Source organism: Nematolebias whitei, chromosome 7, assembly GCF_014905685.2.
Source record: "Nematolebias whitei isolate Nwh7 chromosome 7, NemWhi1, whole genome shotgun sequence".
NCBI lineage: Eukaryota > Metazoa > Chordata > Actinopteri > Cyprinodontiformes > Rivulidae > Nematolebias > Nematolebias whitei.
The window spans coordinates 12,839,866-12,863,746 of NC_056504.1; the positions used below are offsets into that span (position 1 = coordinate 12,839,866).

The 23,881-nt window shown below is 40.1% G+C and overlaps 1 protein-coding gene across 1 annotated transcript in view; it reads right to left on the bottom strand.

Annotated features, from left to right (window-relative positions):
- The window catches only part of cdh4 (cadherin 4, type 1, R-cadherin (retinal)), a 446,399-nt gene that overhangs the window by 120,291 nt on the left and 302,227 nt on the right, over window positions 1-23,881 (bottom strand). The window contains exons 4-5 of the mRNA XM_037679124.1: window positions 23,417-23,643; window positions 11,147-11,329 (exon numbers count right to left, since the gene is read on the bottom strand). Of these exons, the coding sequence (XP_037535052.1) occupies window positions 11,147-11,329; window positions 23,417-23,643 (410 nt within the window). The remainder of the gene's footprint in view (window positions 1-11,146; window positions 11,330-23,416; window positions 23,644-23,881) is intronic.

Genomic DNA, 23,881 nt, shown 5'->3' on the forward strand with positions numbered 1-23,881 from the left:
ACAGACACACACAGACAGACACACACAAACAGACACACACAGACAGACACACACAGACAGAGGGACAAAGAGAGATGTATGAGTTATAAAAAAATGTCAGTAAGGTATGTTTGTTAGGTAACAGATTGGAGAAACAGAGTAGCTTTCTTGATTTGTATGTGCCCCCATAAAAAAAAAAACAAACAAACAAAAAAACACCATGGCCACCCCTAATGCCACCCCTTGCAAAAAATGTCTAGCTCCGCCCCTGGTTGCACGCTCCTAAAGGGGACATGTGGCGGTGACATCCTGGCCAATCAGCCGCACCCTGAGGCCAGCTGAAAGTCCTTCTGGCATGCCTAAGGCGAGCAGCGTCCAACCAATCAGTTCGAAGGCAAGTCTGAAAGGTGGGCCGTGTTTGGCTAAGGGAGCTGCCAAAGCTGCCAATGAGCATTCAGAGGGGACTTGGGGGGGCTCAGAGGGAGGCTGCCAGAGGGGTCAGAGTGGACAGGGGCAGCCTGACAGTCATTTAGTGAGAGGCTGGGCTTTGTGTCACTCACAACAGCACGCAGCCTTTGTACTACTGAGTCGGCTCTAATGGGACTGTCACCTTCTAATTGTCCGACTGGGAACACTGAGAAGGAAAACAATGTTCGCCTACACATTTTTAGGATTGCATAAACAACAGACCCCCCCCCCCCCCCCCACACACACACACACACACTAGCATGAGGCAGCAAATAACAGCTCCCATGTTTACATACAAAATCTCCTTTCAAATAGCAGGAGATTATATTCTATATTTATTACAAGGCTCTAAACTAATTAACTTAATTGTCCTCACAGGTAAGACCTCTGTGCATGTGTGTGTGTGTGTGTGTGTGTGTGTGCGTGTCAGGTTTTCTTTGTGATTTAGCCCTTTTTGCAACAAAAAAAATGTAGCTTTAGTCGCTAATTAGATGTTTTTGCCAGCTCCTTCCAGTAAATACGCTCATAAACTGCAATATTAAATGTCTAATAGTTTTTTTTTTTTTTTTTACTATTTATGTTTGTACTTTTATTTGTCTCTCCTTAACACAAAAGTGTGTCTATAAGGAGGTGCTTTGTGCTACAGCACCTGTCTGGACAGATGGACACTTGATGTGCAACGCACAGACCAAGCTTTGGTACGTCCCTCAGTTTTAGGATCAGGAGTAAGTCTGATGGTCCGGTCCATCGGTCCGTCCATTATCTTCAGCTTGTCCTGGAGTCTGGTTGCAGAAGACAGAGCTTGAACTGGGAGGCCCAGACCAGTTGAGAGACATAGTCTCTCCACTGTGTCCTGGGTCTTCCCCAAAGTCTCCTCCCAGTTGGACATGCCCATGAAACCTCAGGGAAGCGCCCAGGAAGCATCCTTACCAGATACCTGAACCACCTCAACTGGCTCCTCTCAATGTGGAGGAGCAGTGGCTCAACTCTGAGTCTCTCCTGAATAACTGAACTTCTCAACCTCTCTCTAAGGAAAAGTCCAGCTGTGATGTGGAGTAAGCTCATTTCGACCACATGTATCCGTGATTTCATTCTTTCGGTCAAATTCGTGACGATAGGTGAGGGTAGGAACACAGACTGACCAGTAAACAGCGAGTTTTGTTTTACAGCTCAGCTCCCTCTTCACCACAACGGACCGGCACAGAGTCCGTTGGTTTTGTACAATGAGAGAGAGAAAGGAAAAGCCAAAATGCTCATTTCTTTTTTAAATTTTTATAAAAACTTAGTTTAAATGGACGATATCTCTTTCAGAAGCAGAAACTTAATAAAACAGTACGTGTTAATAAAACCTGAAACAGGAAGTTGCTAACAGACGTTCTTATATCTACAAAATAAAATAACATGTTTAAAGTTGTTCTTGTATTCTAGAAAAAGATTTAACAAGGAAACCATAAAAATAGTCGTTAAATTAGTTTTTTTTTTAAAGTTTTGTTTCCCAGCCAATAGTTTTGTTGACAGGCTTGTTTACTGCAAACATAAATGACTATATTTATTTTTGACAATAAAATGAAAAAAAGATATATATAATTGAAGTAGGTCATTTTGAGATGCTTCAGAGCCACAAAACCAGCAGCAGACACTGAGATGTTTGCATTAGATGGAAAACTTAAGTTTTATCAGTTTTTGTTGATGAAGTACAATCTCAGGCAGGTTTGTAAAACAGTGCTGACTGTTCAGGAGGTTTTGTTTGACTCTGAAGGCACAGCATAAATATGCATAGTTCAAAAATATGTTTCATCAACGGCAGACGTTTTCAGTGTAAATCTCCAATAATCAAAAGTGTCATGAATCAAACTAAGATTCTGTATGAAATAATCCTAAACTGGAAACCTTTTAATAAGAACTCAAAGCGAGGAGCTCACGTCCCAAACTTTGCACTCAAACTAATCCCATAATTGGAATAAGAGCAAAACAGCAAGTTCCAAGTATAATGTGACCAAGATGAAGGAGTAACATTTGACATGGCCTTCAGCTGTTAGACTTTAATCTTGTGCCAGCTTTAGAAAACTTCATCACTGGGCACGCTAAAAAAAAAAAAAAACCCAAAAAACGACGGAGACAACTTGTGGCAGATCTTTGGCAGAAAGGTTACCGAGAACATCACCATGAAAGTCAAGTGTGTGGAACAAGATTAAAGCAAACTTTATTCCTGTAGACGGTGATGTGATTCTGGATGACTCAGCACTGAGCGAGTCTTCAATTCTGCGCTGCATTCTGAGGATTATATTAGAGGTCCTGATTTAAACCGGAGTGAGACATGTCAACAAACTCACGTTGGTCCTTGAAGCTAAAAATTAAACCAACTTTCTGCCACACAAGAACTAAACACCTGAGCCTGAGAAATGAAGCTGCATTTCATGATGAGCAGATCTACCTGATGTCAGGAGGTTTGAAGCCTGATTCAATCGCTGCAGAGTTGCTTAAACCGATGCTGCAGGGGCAGTCGTTTGGTTTAATAATGTGGAATTTAGAAACATGTTAATAAACCACATTTAAAGCAGTGATTTTAGATCTTTAGGGTCTTAGGAAGTTAGGTTCTGTTAAAAAAAAAAAAGTCATAAACAATTATCTTACCTGTTGTAGATACACCTCAAGTTGGAGAAACAGCTTAGCTGTGACCAGACTGAGGAGTAAACAGCTCGTCCACATACATCAAAGACTAATATTAATTAATTAATTAATTTATTTATTCATTTTATAATAATAAGAATACATATCAATTTACATGTATGTAATTTGAAAACAAAAAAATAAATAAAATGAAAGACAGCAGATGAAGATAAAATCTTATTGTCTGCTCCTTATTTATCTAATAAACAATTTAAACAAACATTTACTGTAATATTAATGTTAACATCTTTAAAATTCTCCATCTTCAAAAGTTTCACAGCGACTGAAATAACCACTAATTTATTAACCTTTACGCCGCTCTCGTTTCCACATTGCCCAGGTGTTTAAATCGTACTCCATGGTTTTATGGAAGCACAAAGGGAAGCAGCTGCATCACTTCCAACTCAGCCTGAAGGATTTCAGCAAAATAAAACAACATTATTGCCACAGTAACTATGCAAATCTGATAGTGATAGCATTATAAACTAATGTTCACATTGAAATTACGATTTAAGTAGTTTGAAGGCAACTTTCCACTGGTTTGTGGTTAAAGAATCAGATTTGTGCCACTAAAGTAAAAAAATAAAAAAGCACAAAATAAAATCTGCTAATAAAATGCTTGCGCTGCTGGCAGCTCATCTGGTTCTGCTTCTGCTTCTGACACAGAAGTCTCAGGTAGGAGGAACTTCTCAGAGCTTCACTCCCACTAGTGAGGGTTTTAGAGACAGGTTAGTGCCACAGACAGTGATGAGTGTAGCAAGCAGAGATTTCACTTTTGCTTGTTCTGTTTTATTTATTTTATTTTATATTTTATCCATTATTCTGTTTTAGAGTTCAGAGCTGACTGCTCAAGTCATTTCTCTGTATTTAGACACTGTGCTTTAAACTTTTAAGTAAAATCAAGATATACAACAAAAGCTCTGACTGGATACTTAGCTACATGGATTAGCCGTTAGCTAAAATAAAAATAATAATTTATGACCTTTCCACTCAACCTCAGAAAAAAATAAAAAAAATAAAATCACTTTACAGAAGCAAAACAAGCATTTACTGCGTCTTTGCTTCAAATTGTTCAACAGTGAAACATTCTCCAAACAGTAAGAAGAAACAAACAGTTTACTGTTCACAACTTGGACGACGTTAAAGCCCCTGTTAGTAAAGTTATTTTACAAAGAGCTAAAACAAACTAACCAGAAAATTATGGATACCCTGAGAACAAGATCAGTCCCTGGCATCTGTTGAGAACAACATTTATTGTGTTTAGGTTTGATAATATAAGTCTGGAACAATGGACGAGTGTTTTTAAATGATTATTTTGCTGACATCTTTTAGTGGGAGTGGTGGAACAGAGGTTAGAGAAGGTGGGCCTGTGATCGCAAGGTCACTGATTCAACTCCACGGACCGGCAACATCAAAAATGTGTGTAGGACACTTGCCTCCACCCTCATTCGTCCCACTCTGGGCCCTTGAGCAAGGCCCTGAACCCCCACCATCTGCTCCCCTGGACACCCTAGACAGCAGCTCTCTGCTCCACACAGGGGGCTGTGGTAGCTCGGTGGTCTGTGGTTGAGTCAGGAAGGGCATCCAGTGTAAAAACTATTTCCAAGTCTTTATGCAAGTTGGTTCTCTGTGGCGACCCCTGAAGAAGGGAGCAGCCGAAAGAAGAAAAACATATGTTTTTGTTGACGTCTTTATATAGAACTTTTAAAAATAAATTTATGTAAGACTATATGACTTAGGGGTACTCGTAGATGAGAAAACTACTTTTTAAGTAAAAAAAAAAAAATTCTCAAAATATCACATTTGAATAAACTTGTTTCTGAAAACACATAATAAATTGCTTCAACCCACTAATTTTAATGTACTTAAATAATGTTGGAGTCCAAAGGCATGTAGGCAGTCCAGCATCCAACACACACAAGAAGAAAAGTCCACGAACACGACGCATTTCAACACACAGGGTGCAATAAAACTGCAGTCAAAACAAGCAGATCCAAAAATTATATTACAAAGTCATTACGAGCTGTAATGAAATACTCTGAGCAACGTGAGGCTGTAAATAAGCCACAAACGGCAGCACAGACATTACACTGAGACGACGGAGCTGCTCTGCAGCCCCTCACACACGTGCATACATCATAATTACGTTACAGACCTGTGGTGTTGGAGTCCCAATAAAAACACAACTCTGATGCTTAAATCAATTATTTTTCAAATTGCCCTCTGTTGTTTCTGTTTTTCTTTTCTTATTTGATAAGACCATTCCAAACTACGTCTAAAAAGAGCTATTCAATAATGCAGAAAAGCAAGTTATCCCGAGAAGCACTTTAATTTCCCTACAAGTCTGTGGGTGTAAAAAAGGCTACATAACAAAACAAACAAATTATTGCCGTTTTATTTAGGTCTAATGTGAAGGTGCAGAGAGAAGCAGCAAAGACTGCACCAGTTTTACTCACATCTTGTGGATTTGATCAAAAGTGTCCACAATGTGCTCAGTTATTTCCTGTTCATTGCGCCTCCCTTTGTCCTGGCTGCAGGTCAGGGAGGGGGCCGGTGTGTTGGAGGCCTGCTTAAACGAACGGCGGACCGTTTCTCCCCCTCATTCAGACTGCTTTCCATCAGTTTTGCCTCATTGGCCTCAGTGTAGGTGCTACAGCGCACCGTCATGATGAGAATGCCACAAATGGTGTGAAACTAATGTTGGCCTTTCTCACTCTTCAGATTTACAGCACTCTCTAAAGACGTTCTGTTTTTTATGCTTTTTTCTTTTTACACCAATCTCATCGTGTCTCTCCTTCCATCTCACAGCTTCAGCACCGCTCAGACTCAAACAAAGAGCTGGTCCTTACTCCTTCTTAGCCTACCTTAGTTCCCATTTAACAGAACCTGTTTTTATACCTTTCCATTTCCACCACTTACATCTGTCACCTCGAATTATTTGAAAGCAAACGCTCTGAAGCGTGTTCCTTTAGAGCACAATGCTAAATCAATGCCTTCAAAGCTGCAGCCCTTGTGGTTCTTCATCATGACCGAGCTGCACGTGTTCCATTCCACCTCCGTGTGAGTGTGTGTAAGTGGCTGCGTTATACTCCAACAGCATAATGGGGTAAATTATGAGTGGAGAATCATATGGATTATTGTTAACAATTAAACTCCTCTGCAGCACATTAGAGGATTTTGCTCCTCGTGCCTTGATGAATCTGTGAGTGTGGGATGAAGGAAACATCTTACGGCAGAAAAGCTGCAACAACCTGCTATTACACGCTGTGTCACAGTTCTTTAGTGCTCTAATAGAATCAAAGTAAAGACCATTGTGCGTCTCTTTTGACATATTTTCATCATTTAACATCTCCAATGTGGTCGTTACCCTCAAAGTTATTTAGTCTTTTTTAAAACATCTATCAATGAGGCCTAAAAGTCTAATTGAAGTGTGTTTCTGTGTGACAATTATAAATAATTAATACTTGATCAGGTGAAAATAGCATCTCGAATGGCCTCAGTTTGGAAAAGCACAAGACATGAGCTAATGGGTATGTCAAACGCAGCCATCACCAAAGGGCATCGCTGTCGTTTTAAAACAAATTTCATACAGGTACATGTGAATGCTCTTATGTCAACATGTACACCATCATCAATTTTACATTACGTGGTTATTTCCAAGCATAAATATCGTCAGCATCAGAGACATGCAGCAGCTCCAGAGCATCCAGAGGTCACGTTTGCTGTAATGTTTCTGCAGAAATGACCACGTCATGCAGGACTGAGGATGGTGTAAAGGTTTGAATAATCACGTTACTGAGAATTGATGGGACATTTTGAAAACTGAAGCTGTTATAAAACAATATCAAACCGCTTTGGGAGTGGGTACTTGAACTTAAATGATGAGCTGAAAATAGCTAGCTAAGCCACAACAACAATCTTTAATATTTCACAGTGGTTCATGCAAACAAACACAGACATGTGACTTTACACAGAAACCCTTTTCAAAATGGCCAAACGTTTCTTTTAAGCCTGGAAATCCCCGTGGGTGAAGCACAGGAGAGCGGCTGTGTTTTCAGAACCAGACGTAAACTTTCAAAGATTCTTCTCGGCCGCATCTGAGACCAACAAGAAAAAGCTTACGCTCCCCCTTCGCTCGTCTCCTTGGCTGCTCGACAGAACGGAGAGCTGTGCTGCGGGAAAGAGTTGGGAACACACAAACCCACAGAGCAACAAATATACCACCCATGCTGCACTGCTTTCAGCCGTGGCTAAAGGCTGAGGCGAACTGTGTTCAAATACAGCTCGGGCAATCTGATGGAGATACGGACTCACATTCAAACTAACCCAACCTCAACACTGACATGATGGCGCTCGGAGGAGGTCCCCGTTTAATCCGACCAGCTGACACCCGACATGAAAAGGGGATAAAAGGGGCTCCGTTTCTCCAGCAGGGCAGGACAATTTCGTGCCTCCTGTGACACTCGGCGACCTGCTTTGTGTGTCAGCGAGGGTGAGCGTATCCATGCTTTGGTGGAAAATGCGCTCGCTCGTCGACATATTGGTGTAAGGCGATTTCTGTAATCTGGGAATGTAAGCCATGGTGTACAAGTGTGTGCAAAAGACTTTACATGTGTGTGTGTTTCCATTTGCGTGTGTCAAAAATGCCCGCGAAAAGCTGCCTGTCTGTGTGGGTGACTGATAAGAGGCAGTGAGTGTGAAGAGATTAAAGTAGGGAAAGCAAAGAGCTACAGGAGTGCAGCACCTCCACAAGAAACTAGATTTATTTAGGTTTGTTGTATTTTTAGTCACACACTTGATCTTATTATGTAGTTACATTTATAATTACTGGGTAGTTCAAGTTTGATATACTGCATATTATTTATGTTTTGCTTTTAACTGCTTAACAGTCGCCAAACATTGGCACAAACCCCTGGAAAAAACATACCCAAAGAAAACTGGATGCTGTTTGAACTCAGAGGATGTGCAGTCAAATTATTGTAACTATAACTAGCATGCATTTGGGACACACTAGATAGTACTGGTTCTGGAGAGAACATAGATCAACCCAGTTGATCAAAAGAGGTGTCAATCAAAGGTAAGGGTCTACATAAGCAATATAACATGGTGGTACAGTAGTCCCTCGCTACGTCGCGGTTCGACTTTCGTGGACTCGCTCTTTTGCAGTTTTTCAAAGATTATCAACTTTAATATTATTCACTGATTGGGACAGTGCGAGATAAAAAGTTTAAAAAACTACAGACAGGCGCCACCATTTTTTTGTTTTCTTTCAATAAGGCAGTACCGCCAGTCAAAAGAACTACACTACCCAGAAGTCAACAGTGCTTCCAGTCGCTGCTTTCTGCAAAATAGAGGGAATGTTTTGATTCTACCGAACCTTACTAAAAAACAAGAAGCAAAAAAAAAAATTGGTCCTTAGTCATAGTGACTTCGGCGCTCAGTGGATGCAGAGAGATGATCAGAGCTGGACCAAAACCAGACCAGAACAACTTGCAGCCTCATCAGTCAATATGAGTGCTGCTTGCCGGCCAGTAGGGAGGCGTAGCTTGGAGGTCCAACATTGCAAGTGTGTAGGAAGGGTATAAAGCCTTAAATATATATAAAAATACTAAAATAAATACAATAGTTCTGCTTCGTGGTTTTTCACTTACGGGGGTCTCTGGAATGTAACCCACGCGATAAACGAGATTAAATCAGAAATCCCTAGAGGAATCTATGAGGCTCTAGTTATGGGAGTAAACAGAGGTGATTCAACAGGTTTTCATATAATAAACTGATCAAAATTAGCATTTAATTGCCTTTTTGAAGATCCGGGTCAACCATTAAAAATTATAAATAATTTGTTTTAAAATCTTCAAAGTGGCTTTATTGTCATTCGCATCACGTGTGATACACGAGGTGGAACAAAATTGCATACACAAGGTCCCAGTTACATCTAGCAATAGCAAAAATATAAAGTATATTAAAGAAAAAAAAGAAACAGCATACAAAGAACTAAGACAGACACTAAACAAAAATAATATAATATAATAAATAAGGTGCATTAAACAGCAGCCTGAACATGAGTCAGTTGTGAGCAGATGGGATATGAATATAACAGCTTATGCGAAAGAAATCCGCAGCACAGATACAATAACAAATGTCCAATTAAAGTGTCATTACAGTGATTATATATATATTTTTTTTTCAATAGTGATTTTAACGTTAAAAGTTATAAATGTTGTCTGTGGTGCCTGTTTGTTTTCCAAATACATTAGTTCAACTTCAAACACTTTCTAGAACGGTGCTTTATGAAGTTCTGTCCATTTCTTTATATTAGTTGACTGGCAGTTCCGCCATATTTAAAATGGCGGACGCTCTGACATACCGCTGCAACGAGCCAGCCCACTCAACAAGGCATCTACGTATTTATGTCTGTGGTTTCCATTACTTACAATAATGTAGCCCAACCATTAAACCAGCGTGATGGGTCGTGCTTCAAGTGCTTGACAACCAAGCCATGCTGGTGCACACAGATCACAGATATGCTGCAAACACTGCCCACCCATACAGCCAATATGCTACCAGAGTAGTAACATATACATAACACTATGACCTCACTAAAAATGTTGGGTGCAAGCTAAATATATTGTACATGAATTACACTTCATCACCCATAATACAGAGAGCATCATGACCAGCTGCATTTCAGTTTGGGAAGGAAGATGCATGGTTGCAGACTGGAAGAATCTGAGGAGGGTGGTGAGAATGGTGGAGAAGATCATGAACACACCCCTCCATCCAGGACACTGGTCTCAGACGGTGTGTGACCAGAGCGAATAAAATCAAAAGAGACAACTCACACAAACTACATGGACTGTTTACTCTGTAGACCTCTGGTAGGAGGCACCACAGTCTGTAGACCAGAATCACCAGGTTCTGCAACAGTTTCATCCCACGAGCTGCTATTCTGCTGAACTCAGGTCACTAATGAAGTGACCACAATAGAAAACACACACAGCCACAGACATACCTCAGTAAACAAGCAGTATATGGGATTTCACTCAGGCATGGATGCTGTGTGTATTGTGTACACATATATGTAGATATCTGTACGTGCATGTATAAATGTATCATATATCTAGGTGTATATAGGAACATTCACTAACATTTGCACATTATGTTGTATCAGCACCAGAATTGAATCTTCTGCTCTAAACACCAAAGTCTATAAAATGATGCACTCTTACACTGATGTGGAGAAATGGAACAACATTTTGTTCAGTTTTTCATGGTGCACTGTACAATTTTGAATGAAAATAAAGTTTATAAAGTTAAAGTTAGTCGTAATGGGGAATTCACTGCACTTGTAAAACACGCCTGAAGACCCCTCCAAGACCCAGCAAACACCATCCACAAACTGTTTTTTTTTTTTTTTTTTTTTTACATTTTAGTGTGGCAGCCTATGAAGAAGGGAGCAGCTGAAAGAAACATACTTAGTGGGGTCACCACACAGACGGAAGGGGTCGTACAGCAGGTAGGATTATTTAATTGACAATAAATTGATCCAACTTGGATCTTTCATACATCGCCATAAAGTTTTTCTACTGCCGAACAGTGACTGCATGAAAAAAAGAAAGTGACAGAGCTCACCAGCTATTACAAGAAGTAATCTTTAAGTTTCTACGTCTGAAACCAAGAAAAGTGTGCACAAGTGTTTCTCAGTCATAGATTATAATAGACTATTTAATATAATTAATACATAGACTTTTGTTTTCCTGTCTTTTGGTGCCCGGAGACTCAGCAGACAGATTAGCTGTGGTTATGACTTTAATCACGGACATAAGAACGCCGAGTCTTTTGGCTTCTTGGTGAATGTGAAAGTTATAGTTTATCATCTTCCCTATTGTTTTTCCTTGACCTGAATAAATTATTTAAACCTTTATTTCTCTGTGATTGCAAGTTCTAGAAAAAAAACAAAAAACTTCCGTAAACATTTCACCTCGAGAAACTGATTTGTGGCATCTGCGAAAATGATAGCGTCACTCACCCTGACGAGCATGTGAGGGAAGGGTCCTCGGGAGTTTTCAGGCACATTGATGGGAGGGATGACCCAGTCTCTCTTCTGTCGCCTCAGCCCATTGGCGGAGGAGCCTCTCTGATGTTTCCGAGAAAACTTGATAACTCTGGGCTGGGAGTCCCACACTCTCGACAGCATTTCTTCAAAGGTGATCTGAAAAGAAACAGGGAAACATATTTTATGAGGCCGCCTCGTGCATGAAATAACTTTGCATGCTGTTTGTTATTGTCTGCAGTATATGACTTTACACTTCAAACTGGCTGAGGCAAATGAGCGCAGTAGTTCTTTTTGTATTTGAAGCTTGGTAATGACGCAGCAAAGGTAGTAATGAAACGTTTGAGTACGGAGACAAACACCGTTTCCTACTTTTGTATTTGAAGGATAATGTTTAGCGTTTTTAACCCCAGCTTTTTCGTTGTCTCAGAAAATCAGAGCTATATTTCTCTTTTTTTTTTAGAAAGCTTTCAACATTTTACAGAAATTCAGCCTTCAGTTTATCTGTAGGAATGTTTGAATGCAAAACCCCTCACCCCCCTGCAGGGGTAATATCCTCCAGCTATATCTGTACAGAAAAGATTGTGTTCCTACACCATTTGCCTGGTGAAATAAGGGTTAGGAGGGTGTGTAAAAGAATATTTTCCCCTCAATCCTTTATGCTATTCTCATGTGTAATATGGTTGTATTGCTGTAATCCACATAATCCTATTGTGGAGTCTGCGCCCTGAGTACACATACACATTCACTGTGTGTGTGTCGCTGTCACCTGAAGCACAGTGAAAATCCTCCTGTTAATCCCACCTGGACCACACAGGCGAGCGTGCACACGAGCAGCCGCGAACACGCCGCAGCACCAAACACCGCCAGCAGTTCGTCCTATCAGGACGCACCTGCTGCTGCGTCCAAGCAGAGAGGAGGTCCACGAGCCACGCTCGAGCTAAAGCAGGGAGTATTGTCCACTTTCTCGCTTCAACTCGGTATGTTTACAGCAGCTGGAGAGAAGGAGTTGAGCAGGACAGCCAACTGAGGGCCGAGCTGGCCGAGAGTGTGGATGGGTGAGAGGACCAGATGTGTGCTGCAGATAAAGGAACTTCTGTTTCAGCTGCACTCGTCCAGAACGTTCACACAAACCAACTGGAGTCATATTAGATTTGTGAATTTGTGCAGTGCACAAAGGTTTGGCTGTATTTGCTAATGCTAATTTTAAATTCAAACAACATGGAAAAAAATGCATGACACCTGATGCTTTAAGTTTAGTTTTAGAACAGGATCATCGTATGTAGAGAAATGATGGAGTTGTAGCAATTTTGAATATAAAATAATGCAGTTTTATGAAATTTGGTTCAACGTTGAGCTCAGTTTATGTCTTGTTGTTTGATCTCAGCTAGAACTACACCAAGTTTTAACATACCGTATTGTTCGGACTATAAGGCACACTTAAAATCCTTTAATTTTCTCAAAAATCAACAGTGAGCCTTATAATCCAGTGCACCTTATGTATTAATTCCTGTTGCGTTTACTGACCTCGAACCAATTTTATGTGGTACACGGTGCTTAAAAATCTGTCAAAATGTTTTAGTTTTGCTTAATGCGCCTTATGTATGAAGACAGACCCATTCATTGATATTGTGCCATATATATATATATATGTATATAGGCATTTTAAACCCTTCCCACACTCTTGCAATATTCAGAACAATGTTTCTAAACTCAAAATGCTCCCAAAGAGCTCAAAACGCTCCCAAAGAGCACAGAATGTCATGATTTTCCTCTCTGTGCCTCCGCTGCTCTCAGTCACCTGCAGGCGTTATTGGCCACGCCCACTTTTCCGCTCTGCACGGAGAACAGCTGGTCAGCTGTTCAGCTGCAGGAAGAAGCTTATCCTGCAGCATGGGCTGCACAGAGTTGCAGGGGGAAGTTTTTTTTCTGCAGCTGTGGGCTGCACAAAGGAACAGCAAGTGCTAAATAATTTAAAATTATTTATTTTGAATCAAAATTCCATGTCAATCATACGGCTCGTCCATCAATCAGCCAATTGTGTGTCATGTTCAATCTTATGTTGAAAAACCGTGATAGACTGAGTCCATGAAAGCAATCAATGAAGTAGCGAGGGACTACTGTAATATATTTTGCATTCTGTTTAAGCTCAGAATGTTTAGAAGATCAATGTCAGCTACTACCATACCAAATTTTAGATCAGTATCTGTAAACCTGATTGAGTTATTTTTGTTTTTAAGGTTGGTTGGCTGTGGCAGCCATGTTGAATTGAGTTGACTGTTCATCATGATCAGTAATTATTTCCAGTTTAATTAAAATGTCACTGGCTGTTTATGACACATTTTGCTACCAAATAGTCACAGACACACAGACATGGGCAAAAACATTAAGTACATGAAAGGCACATTAGTACCATTTTTGGTGGCAACGATAATAAAAACAAACAATAAAATAGTCATTTAAATTTAAAAAACAGCCGACAATGAAGATGAAAGCTCATTCTTGTGACGTTCCGTGTGAGTGAATAGGAAGAGTTACGCTGCAGCCCTGCTCGGTGTACAGCTCCTCCGATAACATCCTTATCTTTCCTCACAGCTATCAGAAGAAAAATACAATGAATGAATAGACTCCACACACAACCATCCGCCTGCTGATGAAGACCCGATGATAACGAGGTTGAAATATTTCATTGGTTGGGCCTCAACATTCTTATAAAAAACATTAAGAAATGAAGAAGAGACAGACAGACAGTCGAAGAGAGATCTCTCTTATTGTGAGTCTGCTCGTGGATGATATCTGCATCACGGCTGCACGTGGCTGTCACGTTCAAACGGCACGGCAGATGAAATGCTGTTGGCAATATGACAGTAATAGAATTACAAAGAAAAGAAAGAAAATATGGAACAAACTCTTCGGGGAAGCTACGGCATTTTCTTATTAGGGAATTATATTTTGCCAGTTTTAATGTGTGTGAATACACACATGACGCACACGCATGGGACATCACGTGCTAGCCTTGACAAAGGCACGTGCGTACAATGATGGCATCAAAAATCAAAAAGCAAGAACATAGCCATGGGTGCATCTGTCTGTTTGTCCCTATTTGCATGTGTGTGCGCACTTGAACACACAATAAGAAGTCAGTTAGCGTGTCCCCGTTGTGCTGGGGGTCCCTCAGACCCGAAGGCAGGCGGGACCAGCTGGAAGCTCTCGGCTCGTAGGACTCCCAAGCACTTCGGGGGCAATTTGAAGGCCTGCAGCAAACATCTGGAGGTTATCAGTCTGACAAACACACGGAGCAACGCAGTGGGTGTGTGCGCTTGTTGCCAATGCTCTGTTCCGAACATTTCCCTTTTATGTCTTTATTACTGAAGCGTTCTTTGCTGAATCAGATCAGAGGGCTTGTCTTCAACAAGAGGCATGCTGTCTCCTTTGAGGTCTCTTAAAATCCAAAAAGTAGCAGCTTAAACCATATTTTATGTATTTTTTGAAATATTCAAGGATCCAAGTTTCTTTATTGTCATTTGCATCACATGTGGTACATATGGTGGAACAAAATTGTGTACACAGGGTCCCAGTTACATCCAACAAAAGTATTAAAATGTAAAAGAAAAACAGTAATAAGATCTAAGATATGAACTAAGAAAAACGTTAAACTAAAAATACGCTAAGCACTAGTAGTACAACAACATTATGCCGAACAGCAGCACGAACATGAGTCTGTGGGAAAAGATGAATATGAATAAACACAGCAACATGAAACAGATCAGCAGCAACATGAAACAGATCAGCAGCAACATGAAACTGATCAGCAGCAACATGAAACTGATCAGCAGCAACATGATGTCATTTTTTCACAGTGATTATTCTAGTTAGAGATTCATGAGTCTAACAGCATCAGGGTAGAAGCTGTTCCTCAGTCTAGTGGTTCTACACTTAATGCTCCTCAACCTCCTGATGGGAGTGGGACAAAAAGTGTGTGTGCTGGGTGTGTGGGGTCCTTCATGATGCAGGTGGCCCTCTTCCTGCATCTGGAGGTGTAGATGTCTGTGATGGTGGGGAGACTGACTCCAACATCTTCTGTGCAGCCTTCACCACTCTCTGCAGAGCTTTCCTTTCTGCAGCTGTGCAGCCTCCATGCCACACGTTGATGCTGGAGCACAGGATGCTCTCCACTGCACACCTGTAGAAGGAGGTGAGGACTGAGCTCCCAGACCAGCTCATCTCAGCCGTCTGAGGAAGTAGAGTCTCTGATGAGCTTTCTTCATCAGGCTGGTGGTGTTGTTGCCCCAGCTGAGGTTGTCATTCAGGTGTACACCCAAGTACTTACAGTATAAATGCAAATATATATTTTTAGTTGAGACTCGCATGTATTTGTTATGGAATGGTAACACAATCTAAAAGTTTTTATTACAGTAAAATCAGACCCCAAAAAAAAATAACATCACAACATTTCCACTGTTCCATGTCATGAGCTGTGTTTTCAGTGTTTGTCTGTTTTGGCGTTCATGTTGTTTATTTTCAGTGATTTTTTTGTATTTTCTTGGTGTACAGTCTTTTCCGTCGTGTGTTTCCTGTTATTTTTCAGTCATTTTCTGCTCCTTAGTCCTACCACCCCCATCTACACCTGTTCCCTGTTACCATTAAGCCACCTGGCTCCCATCTCCTCATCCACTCCAGTCCATTTAGTCTCAAAATCTTCTCTTCGCTTCAGTCGATCATTGAGCTTCATGTCTTGTCTGGGTTTCCTCTGTGTCTCTCAAAGTTTGGCGTGATATGATATATCGCTCTTATTCATGTTTTTTGGTGGTTCCATCTATTTTTATTTTATTTAGTTTGACTCAGTGCTCTTTCAATCCTCTGCACATAACAGTCATCAGAAGCTGGATCAGGCTCAGCAGAGCACTTTCTGTATTGACCATTTTACAGTCAGTAATGTGCACGAGTAGAATCAGGCAACACAAGCTTCAATGGTATCATCTATTTCTGGTCAACGTTCAACTCTGTTGTTTGAGCCCCTTATACCTGCTTTTTTATTGACTTTTATTTGCAAAATTGATTAGTTTCACAAGTATTTTATGTTGTGAGCATGACATGCAATGTTAGTATTGGCATAATCGCAGAGTACAGCTGGAACACAGTTAGATATGAATATTGTTTAGACTGTGTGCTTCAATGAACCAGAAGTAGGCAAGAAACTATCTAGAAAGCATTGCAAAACCTTGATAATGCACATTAGCAACTGTAGCATGGTCACTTTAACACGTCTTTTTCAGCAACTCAAATCACACGATGAGGCTGTGACATGAATTCATACACAGAGTCTCATTTGTCTTTGGTTATATCATATTCTTTAAAACAACACAGGCCTTGAAACGCGCCTCGTTTTCTCAACACAGGCTTCGTAACTTTAGTATCCAATGTAACAACTTTAATTCCTGGGTTTGACGCCCCTTAAACCTGACACCCCATCTCAGAAACCAGTGGACCTCAGGTTCCAGTGTTCCAACTCGTCAGTCTATGCTGTAATCGACCACAAACTGGAGATGCCGCTTGGGCAAAAAGCTGGACAAATGCAAATCAAATAAGCAGTAAAACCTGTTCTGGAAAACCAGTCGACTCCACATCCACCAGTGCTTCAACGATGGGCTCCAAGCTGGTGGAGAAGGTAAACCACCGAGCCATGAAATCAGTACAAGTTGGAGAGTGCTCAACGAGAGGCCCTACCTGTGTGAGGGCTGATAGCCCGAGCACATAAACACAGCCTAAAGGGCTTTCAGCCAAAGATGCTCTACACTTCAGCTGCTGTGGTTTTGTACACATAAAAAACTAAATTGGCTCTAAAATTATCTCGTGGTGCACATTCACCTAGGTTAATGTCTGCTTCTGAAACTGAACTGTGAGGTATCAAACTACTAAAATCAAACGAGTCCTCTCTCGCTGGTGCTGCGCGGTGTAAAGCAAAAGAGGAGACACGTGGCATGGTTTGTGCTGAGGCCAGTCCATTCCAGTAGATATACAATTTGTCAAGAAACAGCAGCCATCTCTAGAAATTATCTGTCATCCCAGAGTGAAACTGAAAACAATAAATGAGAATCTGAGGAGTTTGGGGGAAGGGGAAAGAGGTTATCCTGAGCTGTTTCTACTATGCTGCTTCTGCCATGTTCATTATACACTGTTAGATGATGCTGTTATTACACCTTGCTCTGAAATAGCATCGACTCCAAGAACAAAGTCATGGAGTCAGAGAACAACGATTTGCACCTGTAAGTGTTTATCCTGCTGAACAAAAAGGAGAGTTGGCTGCTAACTCAGAATTATCCCTGCAGTGCACCCACAGATCACATGAACTGGGCTGTACACAGTTCCACACTTCTAGATGGGTTATGATCAATAAAATCACTTCATAATTTTTCACATCATACGAGAAATGTAGGAGCAATTAGATTGGCTTTCTCATAACAGCTTTCAGTAGAAACTAGGATTTTGTGCTTTTTTCTCCCTCTAACATTCAACAAAAACACAACTACAAGTGTCATTTGGGTTAAAAAAATAAGCTTAAAGTATATCTGGAGGAGACACAGCTTTACAGTAAACATACATCGAAGAGCTTAATGGGGAAAATAAAGTAATGCACTGAGTTTAATGTTAGTTTGTTATTCTGTGAAAGCTAATAAAACACCCCAGTATTACTTGAGCATACTTGTAAAAGCCTAATATACAATTTTTAACAGTTGCAAAAAATCTGCAGATTTCAAATCTAAAACAAATTACTAAAACCTAAATTGCTTGCAGCTCCTCAGGCATGAAAAGCTGCGATATACTCAGCTAAAGAGCAGAGCTTATGTAGTGGAAGAGTCGTGCTCATTCTGTAAGCAGGAACTTATTAGATACATGTACCAACATAACTAAGCAGCTGCAGTGATTTCCGCAGCACAGAGAATACAAGTAGAATGAAACTGAAAATACCTGCATGTTGCCATATTTTCATTTGAGATTTCACATTTATGATATAGAAGTTAGTGGGAGAGATCATATTTCTCCAGTTTTAGATTCTCTCCATTGGCTCCCTGTCAAATCCAGAATTAAATTAAAAATCACTTCTAACCTACAAAGCTCTCAACAACCTAGTTCCATCTTATATTCGAGATCTTATTGTTCCATATTTTCCTAACAGAGCACTTTGTTCTCAGACTGCAAGCTTACTCGTGGTTCCTACAGTTCCCAAAAGCATAATGGGAGGAAGATCTGTCAGTTATCAGGCTCCTCTCTTGTGGAACCATTTCCACAGAACCTCCCTTTAAACACTGAAGTATTATTTTCAAGGTTTAAGTCAAGATAACATTCGCATGCTAATGTGCCGCATATTCTAACTCCAGTTAAGACTCTGGCAGCAGCATGTTGGATCAACTGAAGACGTTTTAAAGAAGTATTTGGACACCCAGATAATAAACCATTGCAATAGTCCAGTCTAGAAGTGACAAATGCATGAACCAGTTTTTCTGCGTCATTTTTAGATAAGATGTTTCTAATTTTAGTGATATTATGCAGGTGGAAGAAGTAACATTTTTAATGTGGGGGATAAAAGACATGTCCTGATTAAAAATAACACCAAGAGTTTTAACATTAGAGCTGGGGGACAGATTAACGCCATCCAAGGAGGGAGAAAGACTGAAACATTTATCCCTAAGATGTTCAGGTCCAAAAACCAAAAATCCCAAAATCTACAGCGTTGCTTCTCATATTGATAGTTAATGTGTCCCTAGATATAACATTTTTAAGCAAAATTAGTATTCTACCACGTGATCCCTGTGAAAACAGCAGAAGTGACTGAAAATATGTCAAATGTTAAATGTATCAGACATTTGTCCTTACCTGCACAGACTACAGCAAGCCTAATACAGATAAATCATGTTTTTTGTTTTGTTTTATTTAAACCTTTATTTTGCCAGGAAGAAATCCATTGAGATTATTAATCTCTTTTACGAGGATGTGACTCAAGCTTCCAAGTTTTCTTGCAGATTCTGCAGAGTGCTTACCTACATATCTAGACATATCTATCTGCATTCAGATTTGCATATCTACCTATATGGAAAACGTCTGAGGTAAATTCTTTCAAAGTTAAAAAAATAAAAATAAATCTTATTCAAGAAAAAAAAACATAAAAGACCTCAAGAAACATGGCCTAAATTTAAAATAGAAGCCAATATAAAGAGATAACTGTTCAGACAAGATTGAAAAACAGGTTTAGGCTTTGCAGTACAAATATTAAAGGGCAGCAGAGTCAGGGGGCTGCCACAGCAAAGGCCCCCTTAAGTGCTTTAATTTTAACCTAAGCTGCTCTGAGATAATCTGGCTAGATGATCTTAGTGCTCATTCACGGTTGTAAACATCATCAGTTTTGTTAAATTGCTTCATCTTAAACAATTTAGAACTTAGAACAGGTAAGATCATGACAAATGTTTTTCCACAGAATGCCAGCAGAAAAAAAGATCTGAACTAGTACTTTAAAACTCTGCAGTTCAACTTCTAGTATTCAAATGTACTTATAAAGTTTGATACTATTGTGTAATTGATTGTCATCAGAATGCAGTCATGGCTTTACATTTGTTTGAGCAAATATTCTGCCTAAGGAAGAGTGATGGGAGATTAGTCGACACAGCCTCGCCCACAGAGTCCTAGCCTTCGGCAGGGCAGCGCTACACTTTAGCAGGTCCCCATCTCTCTGAAGATTAAACAGTCAGATCCTCTGCCCTCCATACCAAATTACTCCATTTCAATAATTATGACTGGATGCCAGTAAGGAAAAATGTGAAAAAGGACAGTTTTTCAGCTTTCCTACTGTCACCATTCAGTGTAGTCAGTAAATGTTTTACAGTTCAGGTAGTTTAATGATTTGAGGTTTTTAAAAATATCTGTATTAAACTACAATATCCACATTTTTTGGATAAAACGTAATCAAAAGTAAATGAATATGAAGTGAAATTTCAGTCATGTCCTATATCCAGTTAGCTCACACCCGCGTTACCTAATTAATGGGAACAAGTTTGGAACAGATTACAGTGAACTTCCCCTAAATGAAAGCAAAATCCCATCCATGATGCTGGAACTAAAACCTATTTAAGGAATAGCATGTACACACAGGGAGAAATTGACAGGAACACATGCAAACACCACTTTGACAACAACTACAACAAAAAGCATAGAAAAGCTTGTTTTCAAAAATGTTATGTCATCTGAGAAACGCATTTATTTTTCTTTTGCTCAATTATTGAATCTGTCTCTTGCTCTACGACGTGTGGAACATAATTATACAGTGAAACGACATCACCTGGTCTTTGCAGACTCCGTCGGAGTGGAACATTAGCTCAATCAATGACAATTATTTCCCAGTCTCCATGCGCCACCAGGAGTGGGCAGAATTTAAATCCTTGCCCCGAAACTGCTTTTGTTACATCGAGTCTCAGGCATTTTGTCATGATTAGAAACACGAGTGAACATTAAGCTCAGTGGTGTTCAACAAGTAGTGCAGGAAATTTAAAAAAAAGGATGATGATGGGTTTGATGCTTAACAAAGTGCAGCCTGGGAGAAGAAGCCTGCAGGTTATGGCAGTGAACAAACACTTATTTGAAATACCTTTTTACATAACTCTGAATAACAGCATGACACCATCTTTATACTTCAGTGTTTGAGATCAATATTCTGTAACTTGGCTTTCTAATTGGGAGCCTAATTAGAAAAACAATTTCTTAAATTCTCCACCAAAAACAATGAAGCACATCCCATCACAAGTCTGCTCCTCAGGTATTCTCATCCTTTTTTCTACAACGTTTTCATCAGATTCAATAAGGTGTTATCTTTCATCAAGCAGAAGTAATAAAAGTTGAAGACTAAAACAAATACCTGCAATCACCACTTGTTGACTCGTTAAAAGCAAGCAGCTCTGAGTGTGAGACACGTTAATGACAGCTTTCTGCTGCCGACTGACTGAGAACATGAGACACATTACAGAACAGATGTGCAGCTTCTTTAAGAGGAAAAAATAAATGTGCTTTTAAAATAGGTGTAAATATATAAAAAACAGTAATCAGCCATTTGTTGTTTCTGAAGGAGTACCCCTTTTTATTACTAATAATTAGTTATAACTTGTTAAAAAACAAAGAAGCAAGTTATTCCTCTGATATTTATTGTTAATAGCTTAATCTGTTGTTTGTTTTAATTAATTTTGGGTTGGTTAGTTGGGTTATTTTGACAAAGAAGTCTAATTTTTAATTAGCATTCATTGTTCCTTGTAGCAACTGAAATAGAAATTATAATCATCATCTACACACAACATCCAAAGCTGTCACTGTCACTTGGAACAAATTAACACATAAACCCATCGTTGTAAACTTCAATTAATGAAGGGTTCATGGAAGCTTTATGTTTAAAAGAAACATTTCAAACTTTTTTCCAGCTAAATAAAGTTTGTATGGAGCCACAGAATTGGCTTGATGCTTGATATATTTAATTTATTCTATAACGTCTTTTTTCTTCCGGCTGCTTCTTTCAGTGAACTAACTCACACGAAGACTTGACAGTTGTTTTTATGCTGGATGTCCTTCCTGACTCAACCACAGACCACCGAGCTACCACAGCCCTCTGTGTGGAGCAGAGAGCTGCTGTCTAGGGCACCCGGGGGAGCACATGGTGCGGGTTAAGGGCCTTGCTCAAGGGCCCAGAGTGGGGCAAATGAGGGTGGAGGCAGGTGTGGGTGTTTCACATTTCCTACCCTCATGTGATGTTCGTCTGGGCTGAACTGTAAGCAATAAGACAAAACAGAACCACCCCCCCCGCATAGTTCTATTGAAGGATGATGCAGACCTTACTGAGTCCTTTCATATTTGTAAAAAAATAGCTAAATATTTTTCACACATAAATGTAAATAAATCACTAAGTCGCAGCTTAAAGTCTTAACGAGCAAAACCACAACCTTTATGTTCATAAACTGTTATATTTTTATGAAAGGCAGGTCTTTAGCATTATTATTGACATTGATTTATGAAACTATCTGGATGTTTCTATAGTGTCTTAAAAAAAACAACATCATTTGTGTAAAACTCTTTATTTCTACCTGTGTGGCAGACTTACCCTAAATATGTTGAAAATACAGAAGTTTTAGGGAGGATTCGGACAACTACTGTCCTGTATGTTACAAAGTTACAGAAACAAAAAGGAGAACAGGCTAATAAACTATGACCTCAACTGAGAAACTGATGACTGAAGTTTAAACACGTTTCATTAAATCACATCTGCTGTGTGCACAGGTCAAAACATTCAGACCTGCCCAAAGCGTCCTTTCTTAACGTCATAAGAAACAGTCAAGTTGCAATCAAAACGGCAGAATGCATCCACTTTAAGAGCTGATTTAAGAATCTTTTACCATAATTTCCGGACGATAAGCCACTACTTTTTTTACACTCTTTGAACACCGCAGCTTCTACAATGCTGCAGCTACATTATGGATTTTTTTTTTTTTTAATGGGCTAACGAGCTTCATGCCGCCAAAACATTGAGCCTTGTCACACCCGGGCGCTCTCACAGCTGACCAATACACGTCTCTCTTTGCAGGGTGGATCCTCGTGACTCAATAAATAAAGGTAAAACATTTAAATAAAAATCCGACCAATGAAATTACTGAACAGGTCACAGTGGACCAATGAAACGGGGAGAGGAGAAACTTTTGCTCTGCTGCCAGTGGATCCTGCCAGTGGATCCTGCCAGTGGATCCTGCCAGTGGATCCTGCCAGTGGATCCTGACAGTGGATCCTGACAGTGGAGCAGGAGAACAGTTCAAGCTTGTGCAGGAGGAAGATGGATAGTGATCAATGACTTCCTGGTAGGCTACTGTTTTTTTGTGATTTTTTTTTAACCAGCCGTGTTACAGGCACTGTTAAGAAAAAAAAAATAATAATAATAATTTACTGTACAGATTTGTGTATGTTACCAGTATGTATTTAATTAAAAGTTAAAAAAAACCTTTCTGTGTAAATATCATGTTATAACATGGACACCCACGGCTTATAGACAAGCGTGGCCTTTATATGTATAATTTTTATTTTTATTATTTAGTGGCACAGCTTAAATTCGGGTGCACTCAATAGTCCAGAAATTATGGTAGATTTGACTAAAAAATAAATAATTCATGCTTTTGCAGAACAACTGAATGAAGTTTTTGTATTCTTGACCTTCCGTCTAGTTACTACCTTTGTGAGGGGTAGAGGATGAAGATGTCCGGCGAGGGCCAGCTTCACGGTGGTCTCCCAGATGTGGGGATCGTGCAGCCCTCGTGCCGTCACCATGAACTGCACAGGCTCTGAGAGGTTGGCCACATCTTGCTCAGCATACACCGTCCCATCGGACCTCACGCTGAAGTTGGGGTCGCTGCTGACGAAGCCCACGTCTCTGCAGCGCTGACAGTCCTCGAACTTCACTGCAGAGACAGACAGAAAGATGGAACGGAGGTGCAGAATGAGAAAGCGGCACGGGGAGATTTACTCCATAAGGTGTTGGCAAATCCCTGACACATCTGGCAGGCTTAAGATTAAACCACATCCATCAAGACATATCTGGAAATATCTCATCCCTTCTGCTGTCACTTCTGATTCCCCACTTTGACGTCTTAGGCAAAACAAACTGCTTATCTCTTCCTGAACCGCAGAACATGGAAA